Here is a 21,185-nt window from a genome sequence, read left to right on the forward strand (position 1 = left end):
AGCTGGGGGCACGGGCTGGTTCAGAAGTGCTCTTCATACCCTCAGGTAATAATAACAATACTCCCACTGTGGTAGTCCCACTTGGGCCTTTGAAACCAGCAGCTCTGTCAGCCCTCCTTGGGATGCCCTCCCAGAGACCTGGATGAGCTTGTGAAGGCTGAACAAAGGCAGCAGCACTGCCCATCATCACCTAAACTGTGACACCTTTACCAGCTGTCCCCCCAAACTGAAGTGCTGTCTGCCTCTGTGAGTGCTCTGGGTTGGCCAACAGCCATCATCAGGTGAGAGCTGCATCCCTTGGGATGCTACAGTTTGCTTCAAGCTTCTGGTTGAACTTCCCATGATTTTCTGTGCCTTAAAATCAGCAGCAGAAGCTCCAACTAAAGATGAATGGCATGCTCAAGCATTTGCTTCCACAGAGGAGAGCAGAACATGTTCCTGATTTTATGGTGAAATACATCTCAGCTTTGAGAGTAGAGCCTTCCAACCTTTATCTTTGCAAAGTTCATTCGCTTCGCAAAGTTCATTCCCTCACACCCTGTGAGTTACAAAAGCAAACTGATACTCATCATTGTAAAGATTCCTCTTACTGTAGTTTCTGCCATCATTGCCACTGGATTAAAATTTTCAGCCTGAAAAGACACTGGATGACATTATGATCTGCAAACTGAAGGCACCTGGGAAATTCTCTTCCTTAATGAGTATCAACCAGAGTCCATTAATTCCTGCAACTGTTCACCTGCACCTAGATCACACAAGCAGTCTGGCATTACAGCAATTATCCTTCAAGAAATCCTGTCATGCTCTGAAATACTATCAAGAGGAATTAGATGATGAGCTGTTCAGGCAGATATTTTTCAGCTCTTGTCTTCCATAAGCAAAATCTGCAACTGAACTCCTGCCAAAGCCAAGATTTCATACTTAACAGAAGGGACATATTATGTTGTTGCCAGAATTAATATCTGTTATTTAAAATTCAGCAAAGCAATTTTACATATGACTAATGTAACATACTTAAACACATCCAAGTACTTTGCTGAATCAAGGCCTAAAAGAGATTCTGTTGATGTCAGGGCTGAGACAGAATCTGTATTTAAAAACCATCCTAAAAAGCTTCAGTTGTTTCTTCTAAGAGATTATGAATAAAAATCTACATTGAAATACTTCATCTCAGGAAATATGATCACTTTGGCTTCTACCTTACCTGAAGAGACTTCTTTGACCAACCTCTGAAAAAAAGCTATCTGAGGAGCATGGCTTTAGGCAGAATGCTGTAGGAGTTCACAGAGATTTGGTAAAAATCTCCTGACAGAGCAAGGATCTGAGATGCTGAACTTGCTCAGTTACAGGAGCAAGGCTCAGGCATCCAGCACCCACTGAACACAAGGAGAGGCAGAAAAGCAGCACATAAAACATGTCCAATAAGTCATCTACTTTTCCTTTCCATTTTAATTCTAATCTCAGCTTACTGGTGAAATCTCCTTTTTTTGAGGAGATCCTGTACAACTCTGAATCAATATATATATTACTGTTGGTTTTTCCCAGTGTTACCAGAATCTCAGAAGACAATTAAGAGATTTACCATCTGAGAGATTTTACCGAAAGGTCTAGAGGGGACAGAAGTCTGCTGTTTATTTATGTGTACCTGAAATACTTTCTTATCTTTCTACATCTGTGTCCTCAAAGAGGGAACCATCCTCACTGCAGGAGACCCCAATAACCCCCATTCCATCCTTACACCTCTACACTGGCGAGGCTGAAGCCCCCACAGATGTGCCCACAGCTGAGAGTCTGGTTTTGGGTTTCCTCTTAATTAAGAGCAACACAAATCCCCCAGCAATGATGTGATAAACAGTGGTGGTGATGCCTCAGGTTTAGCTTTTATATTTTTCAGATTCTGTGCTGCTTTAGTGTGTAGTTCTGAGCTTCATATTAGGGGATGGTGAGCTCTCTGCATAGATTTGGGAGACAAAACAATTCCTTCTCTAGCTGGAGACCAAGGACAACCACCCAAGTTTCAGGCCCAAGAGCACAAACAACATGGGCTGAAGAGAGAAAAACAAGAAGGATGGGACTGCATGGGCTAAAGCTGTAACTGGACAATGAACTGCAATCTGCAAATGGAGCAGAGCTGATCACAGTGAGCACTTGTGCATTTTGGGACCATTTTGGTTCATCTTGGGTGCAGCCCTGGCTGGGCTCTTGTGCTGCCCAAGGTGGATCCATTGAGGCCTTCCAATAAATCCCTGCTTTATTCTTTACTCCATCCAGTCTCTGTTCTAGGTCAGCCTCTCAAGGCATCAGTTTGAGGGGGAAAGGACACTGGGAGCTCCTGGGAAGGCATGGGAAGGCCTGTCCTGGCACATGCTGCCCTCTTCAACCATGACACCCTGACAGGTGGCAACTGGCACACTGAAACTGAAAATAAACTCAAAGAAGTGCCTAAGAAAGGGCTCTGACACAGGCAGAATTTCCATTTCTCTGCACAACTACACTTGTCTTTGCTGAGTTGAAAACATTCACTGCCAAGTGATGAAATGAGGCCTTGGAGGCTCCATCATTCATTATCACATTTCAGCCTGAGTGGTCTCCAAACCACAACTTTTCCCAAGGGTTTGAAATATTATTTTATTTATTTATTTTTTAATTGTAACTGGTTAAGTATTGAACCCTTATCTAAATCAGATATCTTCAGGTGCAGAATTATTTTTCTTTGGTTACTGCCTTTTATTTTCTACAACCACTCAGTTGAAAGTAAAACTGAAAACTGCTGGAGGTGAGCTCAGATCATTCTTGTTATTTGAGGGAAGGAAAAAAAGACAAAAACAAGGACAGACAGGCAATGCAGAGCTTGTATACTTGCATTTCTGGTTTGTGTAGTGATGGCATGGCCAGGTTTGGTGCTGGGGTGGCTCTGGGAGAAGCTGCCAGAAGCTTCCCCTGTGTCCACAGAGCCAATTCCAGCAGCCCCAGGACTGACCTGCCCCTGGCCAAGGCTGGGCCCCTCAGGGACAGCAGCAGCACCTCGGGGAGCACTTGGGAAGGGGGAGGAAATCCCCCTGGAATTGCAGCTGGCTGAGAGCAGGGAGGATGTGGGACAGGAGCAGCTCTGCAAAGCCCAGGGCAGGGCAGAGGGGCAGGAGCTGCTCCAGGGGCTGGAGCTGAGCTTCCCCCGAACCTGGGGTGCAGCCCAGGGAGAGGCAGCTGTGCCCCCCAGCCCTGGGCTCCAGCAGGGACCAGAGATCCATCCCCCTGCAGCCCTGGGCTCCAGCAGGGAAGGGACCAGGCTGGAGCAGCTCCTCAAGGACTGCAGCCCATGGGAAGCTCTCAGGCTGGAGAAGCTCAAGGAGCTCACTGTCCCCTGTGGGAGGGACCCCACACTGGAGCACAGGAAGATGTGAGGAGCCCTTCCCCTGAGGAGGAAGGAGCAGCAGAGACAGCCTGGGATGAGCTGAGCACAGCCCCCATTCCCCATCCCCCTGCACCACTCAGGGCAGAGGTGGAGAAAGCTGGGAGTAAAGTTAAACCCAGGAAGAAAGGAGGGGTGAGGAGAACCTGTTTTAAGATTTAGTTTTTATTTGCCATTATCCTACTATGATTTGGTTGTTAATAGATTTTTTGGAGCTCTCCCTGCCCTTATCCTGACTCACAAGCCTCTCATTTCCCCATCCAGCTGAGGAAGGCAGGGACAGAGTGGCTTTGGTGGGCACCTGGTGTCCCGCCAGGGCCAACCAGCACATAAACACAGACAGGAGCTATGGCACACACACTGGCTCAGGCACAGAGAACCAATGGGCTTCTCCACTCTCCTGTCAAAGGCTCAGAAGGAGCACCAGTGTGTGCTGTGACCCCTCCTCTAACAAAGATCATTAATGATCACCCACCTAAAGCTTGGCTCAACTTAAAACATTCTCCAAAGGGACATTTGGTCTTAATTTGAAAACAAAGGAGTAGAGAATCTGCCACTTTTCTTGCTGTTTTGTTCCAGCAGTTAATCATCCTCATTGCAGAAAAACTGTCTTTGATTTCCTATTTGGATTGTGTAATTTCAGCCTCCAGGAAAGATTTCTCCTGTGTTTGTCTCTAGTACATATGAGACCACTTTCTAATGCTGTTTTATGGTTCATGTACTTACAAGCTCCAGCCACATGACCATCCCACAATTTCAGATACCCAAAATACACTGAGCTCTCATGATTAGCTTTTCTTCAGCCTTTAATCATCTATTGGAGTTCTTCTGGGCCCTCTCTGGTTACTCTCATCCATTTAAAGGTGGGCACCAAACCCGCAGCTCAGGATTCTCACACAGGTCCCAGCAATGTCACAAAATGAACTCCCTGGTCATAAACTGCAGTCCTGTGAGAAGTCTCCATTTGGTTGCTTGTCCATGAGCTCCTGCAAAGCCTTTTCAGCACCATTCCCAAGGGTGCAGCCCCCACAGACAGGACCTGCATGCCTTGGTCCCAGGGCCTGGCTCTACTGGCACTGTACTGAACCACTCTGAGTTTTCCATGGGTTGCATAGCCCAAAATACAGTGAGAAACAAAAGAGTTAATGCAAGACCCTCCTCCCAGCTGGCTCACATTGATCCTACTTCAGAGCTGAGCAGAGAGGAAAAGCTCTGCTCTGGACTCACCCTTGAGATGGGCTTTGCTCAGGTGTTTCAGTGCCCTGAGACCCTCTCCAGTGCCCAAACTCTGCCCTGCCGACAGGGTTATCCCAGAGGCTGCAAACAGAAGGAAATCCAAGCCCTTCCCCCTCTCCGGTGCCCAAACTCTGCCCTGCCAACAGGGTTAATCCCAGAGGCTGCAAACAGAAGGAAATCCAAGCCCTTCCCACGGGTGAACTGTCCTGGTGGGGCCTCCAGCCCAGAGCAGCACAGTGAGAGGCTTAGAAGACAACCTGGAGCATCTCCCTGTGCTGGGGTGACTCACGGGAAGGTGCCTGAATCACCAAATTCCAGGGCACTGAAGGGTGGGGCAAACAAAGCCTCAAGTGGACATGTCTCAAGCTGTCCCATGGTAGGTGAACACTGGCCACACACACCTCTCCAGAACAGTCAGAAAAGCTGGTTATGTGTTTAAATAATTGAGTTGTGTTTGTATTTTGCTTTAAAACACACTTCTTGTCCCTTACACATTTCTGTAAGGAACAGTGACCTGCATACAGAGCCCCATGGTAGCAAACATGCAGCCTGAGTCCTTAAAAACAACATTTCTGCCCCACAGAGGAAGCTGGAATTCACCCATGCAATTAGGTTAGGTTAATGCCTTGGATAGACATTATCTGATATCCTATTTTGTAATCCTCTGCTAAGCAGGATGCTGTTCACTTTGGGAGCCAGTAAAACAGCTAACACACACTGTCAGACCTGAGCAAAGTCATGAGCAATCCCTGAGGGTCTGAGATAGGTTCAACCCTGCAGCTGGTAATGGTCCAGAGTCATTTAGAAAAGTCACTAAATGCTACATTCAGGTTGAAGGCTTCTTTAGACCAGTATTTATCAGTACAGATCTCAGGAGAACAGACAACACTTCGCCTGCCAGAAGTGAACTTTACAACGTTCTTCTGATTATCAACTGATTTGGTTCTATGCCAATAACATTTTACTCTTTTTCTAATCCTTAATTCATTCTTTTTAGAAACAATCTGTGTTCAGCCCATTCTGCTCAGAATAAATCTTTTGCTGTGTATCTGTATCATAACAAGATCTTCAATATCCAGGCAAATATTTTCATATCTACGGAACCACACCAGATGTGTGTATAAAACAAGAAAAGTTACCTGACTCCTGAAAATTGAGCTATCATACTTCCCTTGAGCTTGGTGGGAATTTGTGAGCTCTCAGCAGTTACAGACAAGAACTCTCCAACTTAAGTTCATAACGTCTGATTTAAGGCACACTTCTGAAAATGCTGCCCTGAATTTTCCATTTCCCCTGGCAAAGCCAGGACTTCCCCAAATCACACACAGAAACATCTCTTTCAGATTAAAAGGGAAACCTAAAAAGGTCCTAAGAAGGAGGAAACAGTGATTTATTGTCCAGTTTTCCCCCACAAAAATAAAATCTTGTAATAGCATAAGACATTTCAACACACAGTTTCTATTTGTCTTGTCACATTCAACCATAAGTGAACAATTTTTGAGCACCGTGCGTACACAGAAATGACAAATACACATGCCTGACTAGACTTGCATTTGCAAATAGAAAGTGACAAAAATATGGTTTTGGCCAAACAAATTTTACCTTTTTTTTCCTACAAAAACGATACATGCACATTACAGTTCCATAAACACAAGTGGTTTAAAGCATATAGTGCCCCTAACAGCCAGGTTGAAGCCATTTTGTAAATGCAGCCCTCCGAACAACCAAACATTACTTTTCTGGGCTGCTGCTTAGGAAAACACCATTGAGCACTTACAGATGGCAAATAAAAAACAACTTTTGAAGCTGAAGCCTTGTGTGGGAATTCTGCCTGGGGAAGCAGGCAGGATGAGGTCTCCCTTGCACACTGGTAGCTGAAGGAAGCCACAAGGGCATGGCAGACGTGACTTACCACAAGAGCAGCACGTGAAGCAGTTGGTATGATAGAGGTTGCCCATTGCTTGGCAAGCCTGGCTCGCTCCATACACACCTTTTCCACATTTTATACAAATACCTACAAAACAGAAAGAGAATCAAAGTTAAAATCCTCCACAGCTCCTAAGAACAGCTCCAGGCTGTTGATTCACAACACCATTGATACCCTACATCAATGAGCTCCTCACCCTGAATAGATTTAAGTACCCAAGAGAGCAGCAGGCGGCTGCAGTGAAACAAATGCATGGAAATCAACCCAAAATTAAGGGGGGCCAAGGCTTTGCTGGTGATGCAGGGAGACCGAGGCTGGCTACAGACAGAACCCAGAGGAGGCAGGTGCAGCCAGAAAGGACAGAGAAATCCACACACTCTCCGCAAACAACTCTGCCAGCCCCAGAAGTAATTCAGTGAGACCTTCACAACAAAGTGCTCCATCACATGACATTCAACAACCACTGATAAAACCACAATTCAGTCTAAGCCCAAAAGATTTCTCCTTGGCCTTCTCCACAAACACAACACCAAGCACGTTTGCCTGCAGTGAAAGCCCCTGGGAAAATGGATCTGTCAGTCATATCTAGTAATTGTTTAATTCCCTGTGAACAGAGGATGTAACCTCATCAACACAACCTGGCACCTCACACCCCAACAGCAAAGCCTCTGCCCTCCCTCTGGTCCCAGGACAGGAATTCAGGCTGCCAGTTGTGCTTCAGTGGGCTCAGAAATTCCCCTTGACTGCATTCCCTGCTCCTGGGGGTGCCAGGGATGACTCCCATGGAGTCCTCAGGAGGCCAAAGCACCAGGAGCCAACAAGTCAGAGGTCAGCTCTACACAGGGCAAACTCACAGGGAAGGTCATGATTCCAGTAAGCTCTTCAAAGGGGGATTTTTGGGGAGTATTTAAAGGTATTTCCTCAAAGTTTGGGGGTTTTGTTTGTTTTAGTTTTTTGGGTTTTTTAAAAATTTATTTATTTTGGTTTTTTGAGAGTATTTTACCTGTGCATTTATTTGTACCTATGCGTAACCTCTCTAAATTCAAATCAAGGAAGGGAATTGATTCAAGGATCACTTTGGTTTTGTATTCCTAGGAAGAAGAACTTAAGCTCTAGGGAATGCATGTCCTCCTGTCACACAACTGGGACTACTGATTTTAAGTTTCCCTGAGATGTCCATAGGTCTCTATTCAATCCTAGCAGGACAGTCCATCAAGACAAGGCCGGTGATATTTTTTAAATACTACAGTAGAAAATAAAAACAAAGATCTTTTTTGCTTCAAACAACTCTAAAGAAACTGCTGTCCTCCATGTGCTGTTTGAGGTTCTATTTCTACAAGTGCATGCACAAGCTTGGCGTTAATCACTGGCACCAACAAAACTGCTAATATACCTAAGAACCTGGGAACTGCAGAACTACAAAACTAGGCTTCTATCTTCCAAAATTCTCCCCTGCTGTGCACATTCTATGTAGGTACATGCAAAATAAAAATTAAAGTTCTGTGGGGGAAGATCAGCATATCATGAACAGGCATCCCTCTCTGGTCCTTGGGAGACATCCTCCCCTGAACTTCTCCAGTGTCAGAGCTTCCCATGGGTGCTTTCTGGCAGCTTCCCCAGAGCCACCCCAGCACCAAACCTGGCCAGGCCAGCCCAGTGCAACACACCGTTTCTAGAACTGAACTGCTTCAGTTCCGAGCAGCATCAACACTGCCAGCAGTATGAGCTGTGGAGTGTGATCAGATTAACTGGGATACTGGCAAGTTTAAAAAAACCAGTTTGCCTGTACTACAAATTCCAATACTGAAATGGAAAGACTGCTCATTACATCACAGGGTTTATTGGTATTTATACCTTTAACTCCCTCATTTCATGTCATGAATGGAGATTAGCTTTTCATTCAGCTAGCTCAACATTCTGGCACAGTGTTGCCATTTGAGACCATTTGTTAAATCAAATGATAAATTTCAAAACTCAATACATCCATTAAATTATTTAAAATCTTAAACCTGATCTCAGAAATTTGGGGAAGCAAAAACTATAACTTTAAGATTAACAGTTACCCAAGCTAAACCTAGTGAGACAAACTAGCTGCCATCCAGATCCATCAGTTTATTGCAAACTTCTTAAGAATATGCCAGCCCTTGGGTGAGCTCAGCCCTTACAGAAGAAATGGGAATTTCACAACATTTGTTGCCTTATCCAAGGCTGCCAAGTCTGTTCATTTATTTGTAACCAAATGTTATGGACAACATCTATTTGCCATGAGTTAAAGGTTAACTGATCAGAGATGGGTATTGATTACTGTGGCACTGCCTGGGAGAGGTGTCCTGTGAGCCAGCAGCTGCAGGAATTGCTCCCTCTGGCAGCAGCACAGAGCCCAGGGCCCTGCTCACTGCCCCACACCTCCCCAGGGCTCTGCAGGGCCCTGCCCAGGAGGGGCTGCACAGCCCGGGCTCACACCTGGAACAAGCCACTGCCACCCCAGCGCCACGCTCTGCTCCAAGCCCAGGTCCCCACTCCTGGCAGTGGGGACAGAGGAAGCCCCTTCAGAGCTCCCCAGCCCCATGGACACTCCTTGCCCACCTTTTCATGCCAGCCCTGGCAGCTGTTGACAATCTGGCTGGCTGGCAGGTTATGCTGACTGAACCATGTTTTCCCATCTACACGTAAAGCTTTTCAAAGAAGAGCAGGAACCCACAGTCTGTAACTCTGGCAATTCTGTCTCTGAGCTCTTGTGCACAAATCTACTACAGTCCAAACTGCTTTGATAAATGCAACTTATTACCTCATTTCTTTGACATTGCTGCACTGAACCATCAGAATTAAAAGAAGGATTTATTGTGGATGCTAAACTGGCCTCTCCAAGCAAGTGATTTGTTAGGAGCAGCTGTCAGTTTGTTAACTTGTTTTCTCTAAGAGAGTAGTCATTAACTGCAGGAAGGAATGACCACAGAGATGATTAGCATACTAAAAAAGTGTATGTAAAATTCCAAAAGTGTATTTTGGAAAATATATATGCAGCTGCAGTGTGAGTTTAGTGTGAGCTCATAACTGCCAAGGAGAAGCCCTGATTACAGGGCTGCTCAGATCTGCTTTTCCACCAGTCCCAGCCCAGACTGCACACTGCGGGCTTGTGAAGCCCTGACATAACAGCTACATCACTTTCCCCCCTCCCCAGATTTAATTCCAAGGCTTGTTAAACCACCTATGAAGAATGTTCTGTTGCAGAGCAAGCGTGTCTCATTTCTGACACTTCCCTTGACGTGACTTCAGAGCAACTTCTGCCTTTATATGGTTCCTTGCCCCTCCTGAGAGCTCGATTTGGAGCAGTCAGCTGTGCCCCAGACCTTCCACACAGCAGCTGCTGTTTCTGCCCAGGTCATCAGCTCTCCTACAGATCTGGTATTTCTACCCAGAAAATTACATTACAAGATGTTGCATTTACTCACAGTTGCCATGAAGGCTGGCTGAGGCAGGAGCAGCAGTCCTTGGCTGGGGTGGAGATAGGGTCACACCCTCACAGAGCACTGAACCAAACAAGAGCAGAGACTGAACAAACACTACATGGAGCACAGCAAAGGACATAACAAAAATGGCACTGGGAAGAGAAGGAGCTCCCAGAGACTCCCTGCTGGACTCCAGCACATGGCCAGTGCTCCCCACATCTTTAACCAGTCCACTTGACTGACATCATCTCTGGACACAAGGCAGCAAGCCTCCAGCATTGCACAGCACACAGCATCAGGCACGGCTCCTGGGGAGCTCCCAGCAGCACAGCACATCAGACTGGGACCTTCTGATGTGTTCAGTGACCTTGCTCTAGAGCTGACACCAAATGCAATGCATTATCATTACAAAGGTATCAGCAACAACCTATTTTTCAGCCTGCTGGTACTTGTAAGTGTTCCCTGTAGCAGCATGTGCATGACAAGAAGCTCAGTTTGGGACCTGTACATCAGATCCAGCAATGCTCTTTTGGCTGCTGCTTCATACAGACTTCACCAGGCAGCCAGAATTAGGAAAAAGAACTGATAAATGCCATGCATGTCATGGCAGATATTTAACCACCTTTGGGCCAGGCTCTGACCTCAGACACAGGTGGAATTCATCCTGTGCCTGAAGCCATCCTTTTATAACCTAAAAAGTTTAGCACGAATGCAAGAGAAATGGTACCACGTGGCCTCAGCTCCAGCAGGCAGCAGCTGTGTGAGCTGGGAGAATGCACAGCCTGAGCACCACAGCCCAGGGTGAGCTGCAGCCTCACTGTCTTGCAGCCCCACCGTATCTCCAGGATAACTGCTACATGCTGCCTACAGTAGGAAACAACCCAGCCCTGTCAGCAAGAGTTATGGTAAAGCTAAAATTAACAACTAACACATGGCACAGATGACTCCCTCCCTGCCTCTGCAGTTCTGGGAAAAGGGCGGATGAACATCATGCTGGGCCACTGCAAAATCCCCTTTTCTTCTCTCAGACAGGAAAACCATCTCTACACAAGCCCCACACACAAGATTCCCCACACCTGCAGCCTATCTATGGCACAGGTGCTGCTGTACCTGTCAGATGTGCTCTGCTAAGAAGCCAGGCGAGCAGAGGAGCCCGAGCTGCCCCGAGCCCAGGCAGCTGTGCCACTGCTGCTGCAGCACCTGCCAAGCTCCAGGGCACCTCCTGGGCCCAGGCAGCTTGGACCAAAGAGGTGACTTCAGGGGAGAAAAATGCTCCTTTCCTTCCAACACCACAGAAGGCATCTTCTGACACACACGTCATCCCCCAGCCAGGCAGGGAGAAGACAGGAGGCACCTGCACGGGGCAGAGCTAGGGAGGAGCCCAGGGAACCCGCCCAGCCCTGCCACCATGGGCAGCTCTCACCGCAGGGCTTTCATCTGCTGCCTGCCAGATACCTTGCACATGGACCAAGGATTCAGTATCTAACATGAAATCTGGTACATACAAGTTATAAACAAATACCTGGACATGCTCAGCAGCAACATCCTGTGCTAGGAATGATGGAGGGACTGCCAGGCTAAGCTACTAGCACTACCTCTGCCCCAGGGAAGAGCAGGACACACCACAGCTTGAATTAAGATTGAAAATGACAGGCTAAGGAAAGTGAGAAATGCTCAAGTAAATGTTTTAGACTCTCCTGCCAAGCGGAGAAGACAGGAGGCACCTGCACGGGGCAGAGCTAGGGAGGAGCCCAGGGAACCCGCCCAGCCCTGCCACCATGGGCAGCTCTCACCGCAGGGCTTTCATCTGCTGCCTGCCAGATACCTTGCACATGGACCAAGGATTCAGTATCTAACATGAAATCTGGTACATACAAGTTATAAACAAATACCTGGACATGCTCAGCAGCAACATCCTGTGCTAGGAATGATGGAGGGACTGCCAGGCTAAGCTACTAGCACTACCTCTGCCCCAGGGAAGAGCAGGATACACCACAGCTTGAATTAAGGTTGAAAATAACAGGTTAAGGAAAGTGAGAAATGCTCAAGTAAATGTTTTAGACTCTCTTGCCAAGCCACAGCCCATCCACACCTGGCACCCCAACATCCAAGAGCCATGAGGAGCTGACCCCATCCAGCAACACAATCCCAACTCCAGCCTGGAAGTCCCCATGTGCAAACTGCAGTGACTGTGCTGGAGTGCACCACGCTGGAGGAACATGGGCCAACAAATCACAGTTTAAGCACAGCAAGGCAAGAAGCAGCCTGTGGACTGCAAAGTGTCTTGTTGTCACTGTTAAACCTTGTTAAGATTGCCCTCAACCTTACTTTCGTCCTCAAGGAATAATAAATAAACTATTTAGGCCCCTGAGATATGCATCTGCTGACTTAAAAAGATCTCCATCACTTCAGTGCCTGCCTGCTACAGGAGGCTTTACTCAATTAATACACAGGAGGGATGTGTGTGTAGAACTTTACTCAGAAAAATCAAAATTTGAAATACATAATTTATGTTTGGTTACAAGTGCAGCAAAGTTCACATTCACTGGAAGTTTTGCAGAAGCAAAGTTCTAGGTTCTGGAAAAACTTTCATTACCTCCACTGTTGCTTAACAAGGCCCGCGTGGGATAAAGCAGCAGGGAGAGGTCATGGCCACACAGAAGGCCCAGTTCCAGGAATGACATGGCTGCTCAGAGCACAGGAGCCAAGCTCTACCTGCCTGAGGGATGAGCTGTGCCAGCAGGACTCAGCCCACCTCTGCTCCCTCTGCAAGCAGCCACAGGTGCTGCCTCTCCTGCTCTGTCCTTGACCCTTCCAGAGTTTCACTCGCAGGGTGAGGCGATGGGCAAGTGTTTGGGAACACGGAGGGCCACAGAAACAACTCACAAATGCCACCCTCCCTGTTTCAGCAGCTCTGAGGCCAGGGCATGTCCGTGCTGGAGAATGAAACCAGCTCCAGGCCAGCACTGCGGGGGAGAGGCCACGGGAGCCCAGCCCCGATCAGCAGCACTGCAGACTGGAGGGCTTCTGCTGCTGCTGAAGTGGAGCCACCCCGTCACACAGGGAAAGCCCAAAGCGATGCTTCTGGCTTCGCACAGAATGTGCGATGACTGCTCTGAAGCAGGAAACGCCTGGCACCGTGTGCGGGGCTCACCCTGGGGCCTGCGAGAGCCCCCTCAGAGCGACGGCACAAGGCCGAGCAGGGCCCGCCCAAACCCGGCCTGCTGCTCTCGCTTCACAAATGTTCACGTGCTGCTCTGCCTTGATTCAGTGCACAGCAGCTCCGGGTAATCCATACTCCTTATCCGGCATTTATAGAAAATTCTTTTGCCACTGAGGCACTGAAGCAGAAGACAGAGGAGCTCCCCTGGCTGCTCCATGGGCTGTGCAACTTTGGATTGCTTCATGTGGGATTCAGAGCTCAGCTGACTGCTCAAGGCTCATGCTCGCACTGACAATCACAACACAAGGGGACCTGCAAATAACTTCAGCAACCAAAGTACTAAGCAAGAATGAAGACAGAAAAAAATCCTGTTTCTAAAAGTACCTTGTGATGACTGGGATTGTCAAAGCAAGGAAACATACAGCTGGGGAGGAAAAGGAGGGCACCACGGGGAATGAATAACTCGGAGGGAAAGCCTGTAAATCAGACTTTCCTGTCCCACTGCCCCTCCACTGTTGAACACCTGAGTGTCTTGCTGTGGACATGAGCCCTCTTACAGCCCAAAGGCATCAGGCCAACAAGGCCCTCCAGCTCAAACCACACTTATTTTGCCTGTGAGTGTAATCACATTTATAATGCAGCCAACTGAGGAGTGTTGGATTTCCAGCAGTGTAGTACAAGCAGAGGAGCACAGGCTATGGCCAAACACTGGAGCTGGTCCAGCTGCTGGCAGAGGAGGAGTCTCGGTGAGCCCAGCACACATTCCCAGAGCCAGCAGAACCGAGGGACGCTCCTGCTTGCCTCCAGACTCATCAAATACCACCACCCGAAGCTCCACAGTGCTCCTGGGCAAATTCCTTCTTCGGAAGCTGGTGTGAAGCACCAGGGGCATCCAGCCCAGCTCTACACCCAAACTGACAAGGAAGAGGGCAGAGCTTCACCCTGCACATCCCAGTACTATGGGCAACAGAAGCAGTGGCACTTCACAGAGGGTGATAGAAGAGAGCTTCCAAAAAACTTTTACTTGGCTTTTAATTATTGTGGACACTGCAATTTATACCAGTTGCTGGTTAAACCAGCTGGGGATCACCTGAGCTCTGGGGCGAGATGCTTCTTGCTTCATAAAGAACGTGAAATTACTGCTCTGAAGCATGAAATGACTGACACCATCTGCAGGGCTCAGCCCTGCAGTTTTAGTACAGCAAATAAACAATAAACTAAATATTTAGAGCTCATATGGCCATTGTCTTTCCGTAATAGTACATTTATCTACGTATTGCAATTTTTTCTGTATAAGTGACAGTGTTCACAGTACAGAACCAGTCACAAAACCTACTGCACCAGCCCCCTTTTCCAGTTTTGATGATCTTAGTCACCTTTAGTTTGTCTTGGCTCTTTTCTATATTAAATGTAAGTCGCTGACACCCCTGTGGTCTTCAGACAAAAAACCTTCTGAGATGACATGGAAAAGACAGAATCAATTTCAATTGATTCAGCTTACAGAAATCTGTGCAAGCAGGTACGAACAGTGATACTGAAAGCAGCCCAAACACCCTGAAGTGCAGAGCACGTCAGAGCTGCAGAGCTCAGCTGCACAGCCCAGCCTGGAGCCTGCTCACTGCCTTCTCTGACGTTGCAGGGTGAGTCACCACTCTAATGTATGGCAGAAAAAGGTCATATATTACAGCTGCCTTCCTCGACGTATTGAAAATGGGTTCATGATTAAACAAGGAGACTAGTCTAAAAGTTTCCAGGTGCACTTTGCTATTTTCTTAGGTAACTGTCTATTTCCAGCACGAGCATGACAGTCTGGAAAAGGCAGGGAATTACGTAACCACCTTTGCTACAAACTCAGCAGCTCCCAGCCCCACAGTGCCAGCACCCACCCCACACACGTGCTGACACCTTCCACAGCTCACACCTGCCCCAGGGAGGTTCTTCAGCATTCCCAGAACCAGAAATAGGTTTGGTCAAACACAAACATGCATATAGGCAGGTATTATACCAAGGTAATATGTAGAAAGACTGAACTATTCACTTAAGAAAAGCTAAAAAGTGAATTAAAAATCTGTCACCTCAACCCTCTGAACAAGATTTTTCTCAGACATTTCAAGTCCAGTGATTCAAGGATGCTTTGAGAACATCAGGAGGAGGAATGTACCTTCCTGTAAGGTACAGAAATGACCATTTCAGAAAGTAATTTGCCATAGGTTTCTCCCACCTTTAGTCCAGAAGGACCTGGCAAGCCTCAGCTTCCCCACCTCGGTGACAGTGAAAAGCTGTCTCCTGTGCAGCTGTAAGGCTGGGCCCAGGGAGGTGCTCAGTGCAAACAGCCACGCTCCTCCAGTCACACAGGAAGATGCTCAGACTGTAAGAAAAGCCTGTCCTGATCCAGCAAGTGGAAAACCCTTGGGACAGCTGGTCAAATACAGCTTGAACGACATGTAAACAGGATATTCTAATTTTGCCTCCTCTACCTTTGGGAAACATCAGCACTCAATGCTGTAGATGTGGCTCATTTCCTGCCTGTGAATTCAACTGGGGGGGAAAAGTAAAAGTTAGAAAATCAACACGCTGCCCATGTGTTCAGCTGCTCTCCAAGGCTGACCTATGGAGGGCAAGGGGCTGTTCCAGGCTTTTGTCAGACTCCTGTCTGCAATGATTCCTGCAGGAGGGCAACTCTGGGCTTCCCACAGCCATGAGAGGGCCTGAGCTCCACTCTCACCTTCAGGGACTGGCTCCCCCAGCACCACCCAGACCTGCAGGAGTGGACAGGTCTCCCTCAGACTGACACTGAACTTTCCACTGACATGGGCAGCAGCACAGGAGGCCACATTCCACCACCTGAATAAATCCAGAACCTGAATAAACCCAGCTTTACAACTCTTAGTACCATAGAAAAAGAGGCCACACAGTTAAAGTACTGATAGCAAACTTCATCTCTGCTAGGTCGGGTATCTTCTGTCTGGACTGCTTTGACTTTTTGCTGGATCAGGTATTGTCAGTGCTGGATCAGGTAACAGTCTGCTCTCCAGCAGCTGGAATGAACTCCAGGGTATGTGGTCTGTCTGGCTAATTCGACACAAATGTGAACACACACTTGATCCACATCCAAGCAGTATCAATGAATGATTCAGAAATGCACAAATATTACACCCAGGACCATCCCTCTTCCCCTACTTTGACCTAGACTGTCATCTTGACATGAAACAGGAGCAAAGTGGGTATAAAAGGGCAGAAATTGGGGGAGAAAGAGAGAGAAAGGGGGAGAGAGAAAGGGGGAGAGAGAAAGGGGGAGAGAGAAAGGGGGAGAGAGAAAGGGGGAGAGAGAAAGGGGGAGAGAGAAAGGGGGAGAGACAGAGTGCTAGTTTTCTCTGATGAAAAAGGTGTGAAATGGGTATGGTAACAACACCCAGCTAAGAAGCACATGATGTTGAATCTGCTTATGCTCTCAGTTATGAGCTCTCTCCCAGCCAGTGACAAACCAGCAGGCAGAGCTGGCAGACTGTGTCTAAAAGCACACTTTTTTTTTTGCCACCCACCTTTCTGGGGGAGAGAGAAAGGGGGAGAGAGAAAGGGGGAGAGAGAAAGGGGGAGAGAGAAAGGGGGAGAGAGAAAGGGGGAGAGAGAAAGGGGGAGAGAGAAAGGGGGAGAGAGAAAGGGGGAGACCCAGAGTGCTAGTTTTCTCTGATGAAAAAGGTGTGAAATGGGTATGGTCACAACACCCGGCTAAGAAGCACATGATGTTGAATCTGCTTATGCTCTCAGTTATGAGCTCTCTCCCAGCCAGTGACAAACCAGCAGGCAGAGCTGGCAGACTGTGTCTAAAAGCACACTTTTTTTTTGCCACCCACCTTTCCTGTTCTCACAGACAGACCAATGACACAAGTGCCTGGCTGCTCTGCAGAACCTGGGCACTGAGGGAGGAACGTCCAAGACATGAGCTGAGCCTGGAGAGCTCAGAAGGCAGCCCCCACCTGTAGCAGGGTTTTGGCATCATCTGCTCTTCCCACAGCCTGCCCACTGCACCTGCAGCCACAGCCCTGCAGAGGAGCCTGCACCACTCAGCCGCAGTGCTCAGCTGCTGCAAGCAGAGAACAGTGTCCTGCAAGAGCACTTGGCACTGAGATGCAAGCAGGGAAACCCCCCTGGCCTCAGTGGCTCCTGTCAAAGAGCAATTTGCTTGAGGGGGAAAGGATTTCTCTTTGCTAATGATCCCTGTGCACAGCGCTGGCACTGAGCCTGGTCCTCACAAAGCAGCTGCACCCAGCACTGCAAGACAACCACACATCACAGGAGTCCCCAGAACTGCACTGGGTGCCTTCTGCAGGCTCACCCGACCCCCCATCCCCATGCCAAGACAGACAGGCATCCTCTCTTTAGGATGGTTTTTGGAAGATGGCCTCTGTTTCCCAGAAGCTGGATGCCAGACTCCAGTCCAAGTGAGGAACAAGACACGAGATGCTCTTCCCTCCCACTCCTGGCACCCCAACACCCAAACATCTCTTGTTTAGTAACTCATCAGCTCCACCACCCACAGTCATGAGACAGCAAAGGAGCTGTGGCTGAATTTCTAGCAACTCTCACAAAAATACAACTATAGCACAGTTGAAAAGCAAACTCCCCTGGTATAATTATTCTTTAAAAGTCTTTCTAGAAAAACAGCAAAAATCACCTCCTCAAGAACTGCATAACCAGCGAAAGAGTGAGCATGTAGAAAAGGGTAATTTTTCATTTTGTTAGTCACAGTAAACATCTCCAAATAAATGTGATCTTATGAATTTCATCAGCCAAAACTCCCTCCTCCATTTTGAAAGGTTACATGAAGTGATGAAATGTTAGTTAATTTATATGTTAGAGGACTGGCTAAAAAATAACAGAAACCCATAATCTTTTCACAATTATAAGTCAACACTTAACTGATATGAGAAGCTCTATTCATAGCCACTAAAAGGAGCATTCATTCCTCTTTGCATCATCCCTTTACCATTATGTCTTGATGCAATTTTCAACAGCAGGTGAAACCACTAAAAATTGGAAACACTGTGAGAAATTTTCCTCTATCTGGTTTTAATTAAAACACTCAGCGAAACAGAGAAGTGATGAAGAGAGGCAACCCTTTCCACCTCAGCTGCTGCCTGTGCCCCCGTCCTTGGAGAGCCCAGTGCAATGGCAGTGCTGTCCTCCCTGCTGCCACAGCAGGGGCTCCCATCAGCACCATGACACAAGCAAGAAAGGATAATTCACATCTGATTATGAACTAGGTGGCAGTTTGGGGCCCTTTTAGGATTCAGGGGATGCACCTGAGAAGTGGGCACTGGAGGGGCTGCCTTTGGGCAGCCTGGATGAGACCTGAGCTCCCCACAGGCTCCCAGCAGACTGAGCACTGCTGGGAGCTGGAGTGTCCCCCCCAGGAGACCCACACCCAAAGCTGGCACACAGCACCCCCAGCCCCTGGCTCAGACACAGCTTCTGAGGGCAAACTGCCCAGACACAGGCTGGACCAAGCCCGTGGGCACCCAGCACACGCAGGCAGCTCCAGTGTGCCCATGATCATCAGCCTGAACTCCAGCTCCAGTTGCTGTTGTTTCCTTTGCCAAACACCCAGCCTGGACTCCAGAGGGCCTTTCTGCAGAGCTGCTCCCAGCACTGGGTGAGGCTGTGGCTCCCCACATGCAGGACTTGGCTTTTCCCTGTGCTGAATTTCCTGAGGTTCCCATTCCCACATTTCTGCAGCCAGTCAGGGTCCTGCTGAGCACCACCACGTCCATCCAGTCTATCAAGCAGTGCTTCGTGGGGGCACAATCCACAAGCTGGCTAGAGGGGCACTCTGTCCCATCACCGCCATCATTAATGAAGATGTCCAACACTACTGACTCCAGAACATGGATTTCTGAGGTGCACCACTAGTGAATGGCTCCAACTCAGCCTCATCCTGCTGGTCACACCTGAGCTCAGCCACTTTTCAGTCCCTCTCACAGCCTGTACTTCACCAGTTTGTCCAGAGAGATGCTGTGGGTGACAGCATCAAAGCTTTACTGAAGATGAGATCAAGCACCACTGCTCTTCCCTAATCCCCGAGATTTTCATCACAGAAGGCCAACCCAGCACCCCTGACCATGTTTTGCCTGATCTTCCTTTCTCTCACATACCTGCAGAAGCACCTGCAGAAGTCATTCCTGACTTCCCTGTCTTTCACCAGGGTCAGCTCCAGATGAGCCTTGTGTCTCCTGATATTCCCCCAGGTCACCTGTCCCTGCTTCCACCCCTCACATATTACACATATCCTTTCCATTTCTTTCTTCAGAACCCCTTGCTCACCCATGCAGGCCTCTTGCCACTTCTGCATGTCAGGATGGACCATTCCTGAACCTGGAGACTGCAAGCCTTAAAAATCAGCCAGTTTTTCTGACCCCTTTTCACTTCTCTCAACCCACTTTAGAACTCCTGTAAGCCAGTAAAAAGCAGAATTTCTATATGAAATATTCAAAGTCAGTTCAGTCTACAGAAATGTTCTCCCCTGTTGTAGGTACTGGCAGAGTCTGGACTTCAGCTTCCAAGTAAATCTGGCCCTGTCTAAATTCACAGCAAAATGACATGGCTAAGTAAAGAGCTACCTGTGAATATTTACACATTAAATGCCTACTTAGAGATTTAACTCCCCACTGGATTCTCTTTGGACTTAAAAGTAAGCATAAATCTGAGTTTCTGCATTTCTGAGTCTGACCTTTGATCAAAACATTTGAGATCCATGTGTAAATCACTCAGTTGGGATTTTCCTTCTCATGTGTTAAATCACTGCAGCACAACCTAATGCAAACATTCCCTTAATTGCACAAAAGCCCTTTTGGAATCTCTCCTTTCACTGTATTCACCAAGAAATGGGTTCCTCAATGCTTCCTTGAAAAAAACCCAACAAAGCAACTAACACAACCCACAAAACTTATCTTTTGAAAACTAGCTAAAAGAATTAGTTTAGTTGTTGGGGGGGTTTAAAATTTATTTCTGCTTTAAAAAAAATACTAGAGCCTTTGTTTGCAGATGAATGTAACCTCTTCTGTAATTATATCCATGAAAATAAGGGCAGCTTTTACCAAATCAGTGATGAAACTCTCTACTGTGCTTTCTCTGTAAGGTTAAGAGTGAAGTACAGAGTTGGTGCCTGCACATCCCCTGCTTCTCCCACTGGTGCCTTTGATAGATGAAGGATTTTATAATTCCTCCAGAGGAGCTAACTGTCCCTCTTAGAGAAGGAATCATTGTTGATCTTCAATTAAAGCAGACTGTGCCTCACTCTGGTACCAGTCACAAAATGTCTTCTCTGGTTGTCTTCCACCACTGCAAGAGAGACTTTTCTTCAAGCAAAGCAAAAAAAACCCAACAAAACACAAAAACCAAACAAAACAACCCTGAAGAGCTCACTCAGAATAGTTGTTCCCCATTGGTTTTCAGCTGGTGGAGCCAGAGCTTTTACCCTGCAGTGGAGGCAGTGACTCAGGCTGGCAGGAATGGCTGTGCAAGGAGGAACACGCATCCCTTCCCTGTCCTTGGCCACAGCAGTGCCAGGGAGGAGCTGCTGCTCCCTGTCCTCTGCAGCCAGGCTGAGACCCCAGGCAGCACCCAGCCCTCCCCTGCTGACAGCAGGAGCACCTCCAGCTCAGACCTGAAATCCTGGCTGTCCCCAGGCTCCAAACTGTCCCCTGCACACCTGCCACTTCAAGACCTATCACAGAGCTCTCTGAGAGAACATCTGAACTATGTCATTCCTGTTGTGGACTGTCACTGTTCTGATCTCTATACTCCAGCCTGCACAGAACATCCTTATCTCCTTTCTTCCCTCCTTTTGGTGCTTCCAAGCTTGTGCCCTGCCCTGGGCTGCAGGATGAGCACGCACATGAGCACAACTGTTTGCTCCCCAATGGTCACACTGGACCTGGAGTCAGTCTTAATTCAGACCCTGAGACAACACCTACTTTGTTGACTTAAGTCAACTGCTTGGTG

At 47.8% G+C, this 21,185-nt stretch overlaps 1 protein-coding gene across 3 annotated transcripts in view; it reads right to left on the reverse strand.

The window, feature by feature from the left end:
• The window catches only part of LOC120497104 (WT1 interacting protein), an 82,260-nt gene that overhangs the window by 45,176 nt on the left and 15,899 nt on the right, over positions 1–21,185 (reverse strand). For all 3 annotated transcript variants that reach the window (XM_039698169.1, XM_039698170.1, XM_039698171.1), the window contains one exon: positions 6,558–6,659. In XM_039698169.1, the coding sequence (XP_039554103.1) occupies positions 6,558–6,659 (102 nt within the window). The remainder of the gene's footprint in view (positions 1–6,557; positions 6,660–21,185) is intronic.

This window comes from Passer montanus, unplaced genomic scaffold (genome assembly GCF_014805655.1).
Source record: "Passer montanus isolate IOZ18808 unplaced genomic scaffold, ASM1480565v1 scaffold121, whole genome shotgun sequence".
NCBI lineage: Eukaryota > Metazoa > Chordata > Aves > Passeriformes > Passeridae > Passer > Passer montanus.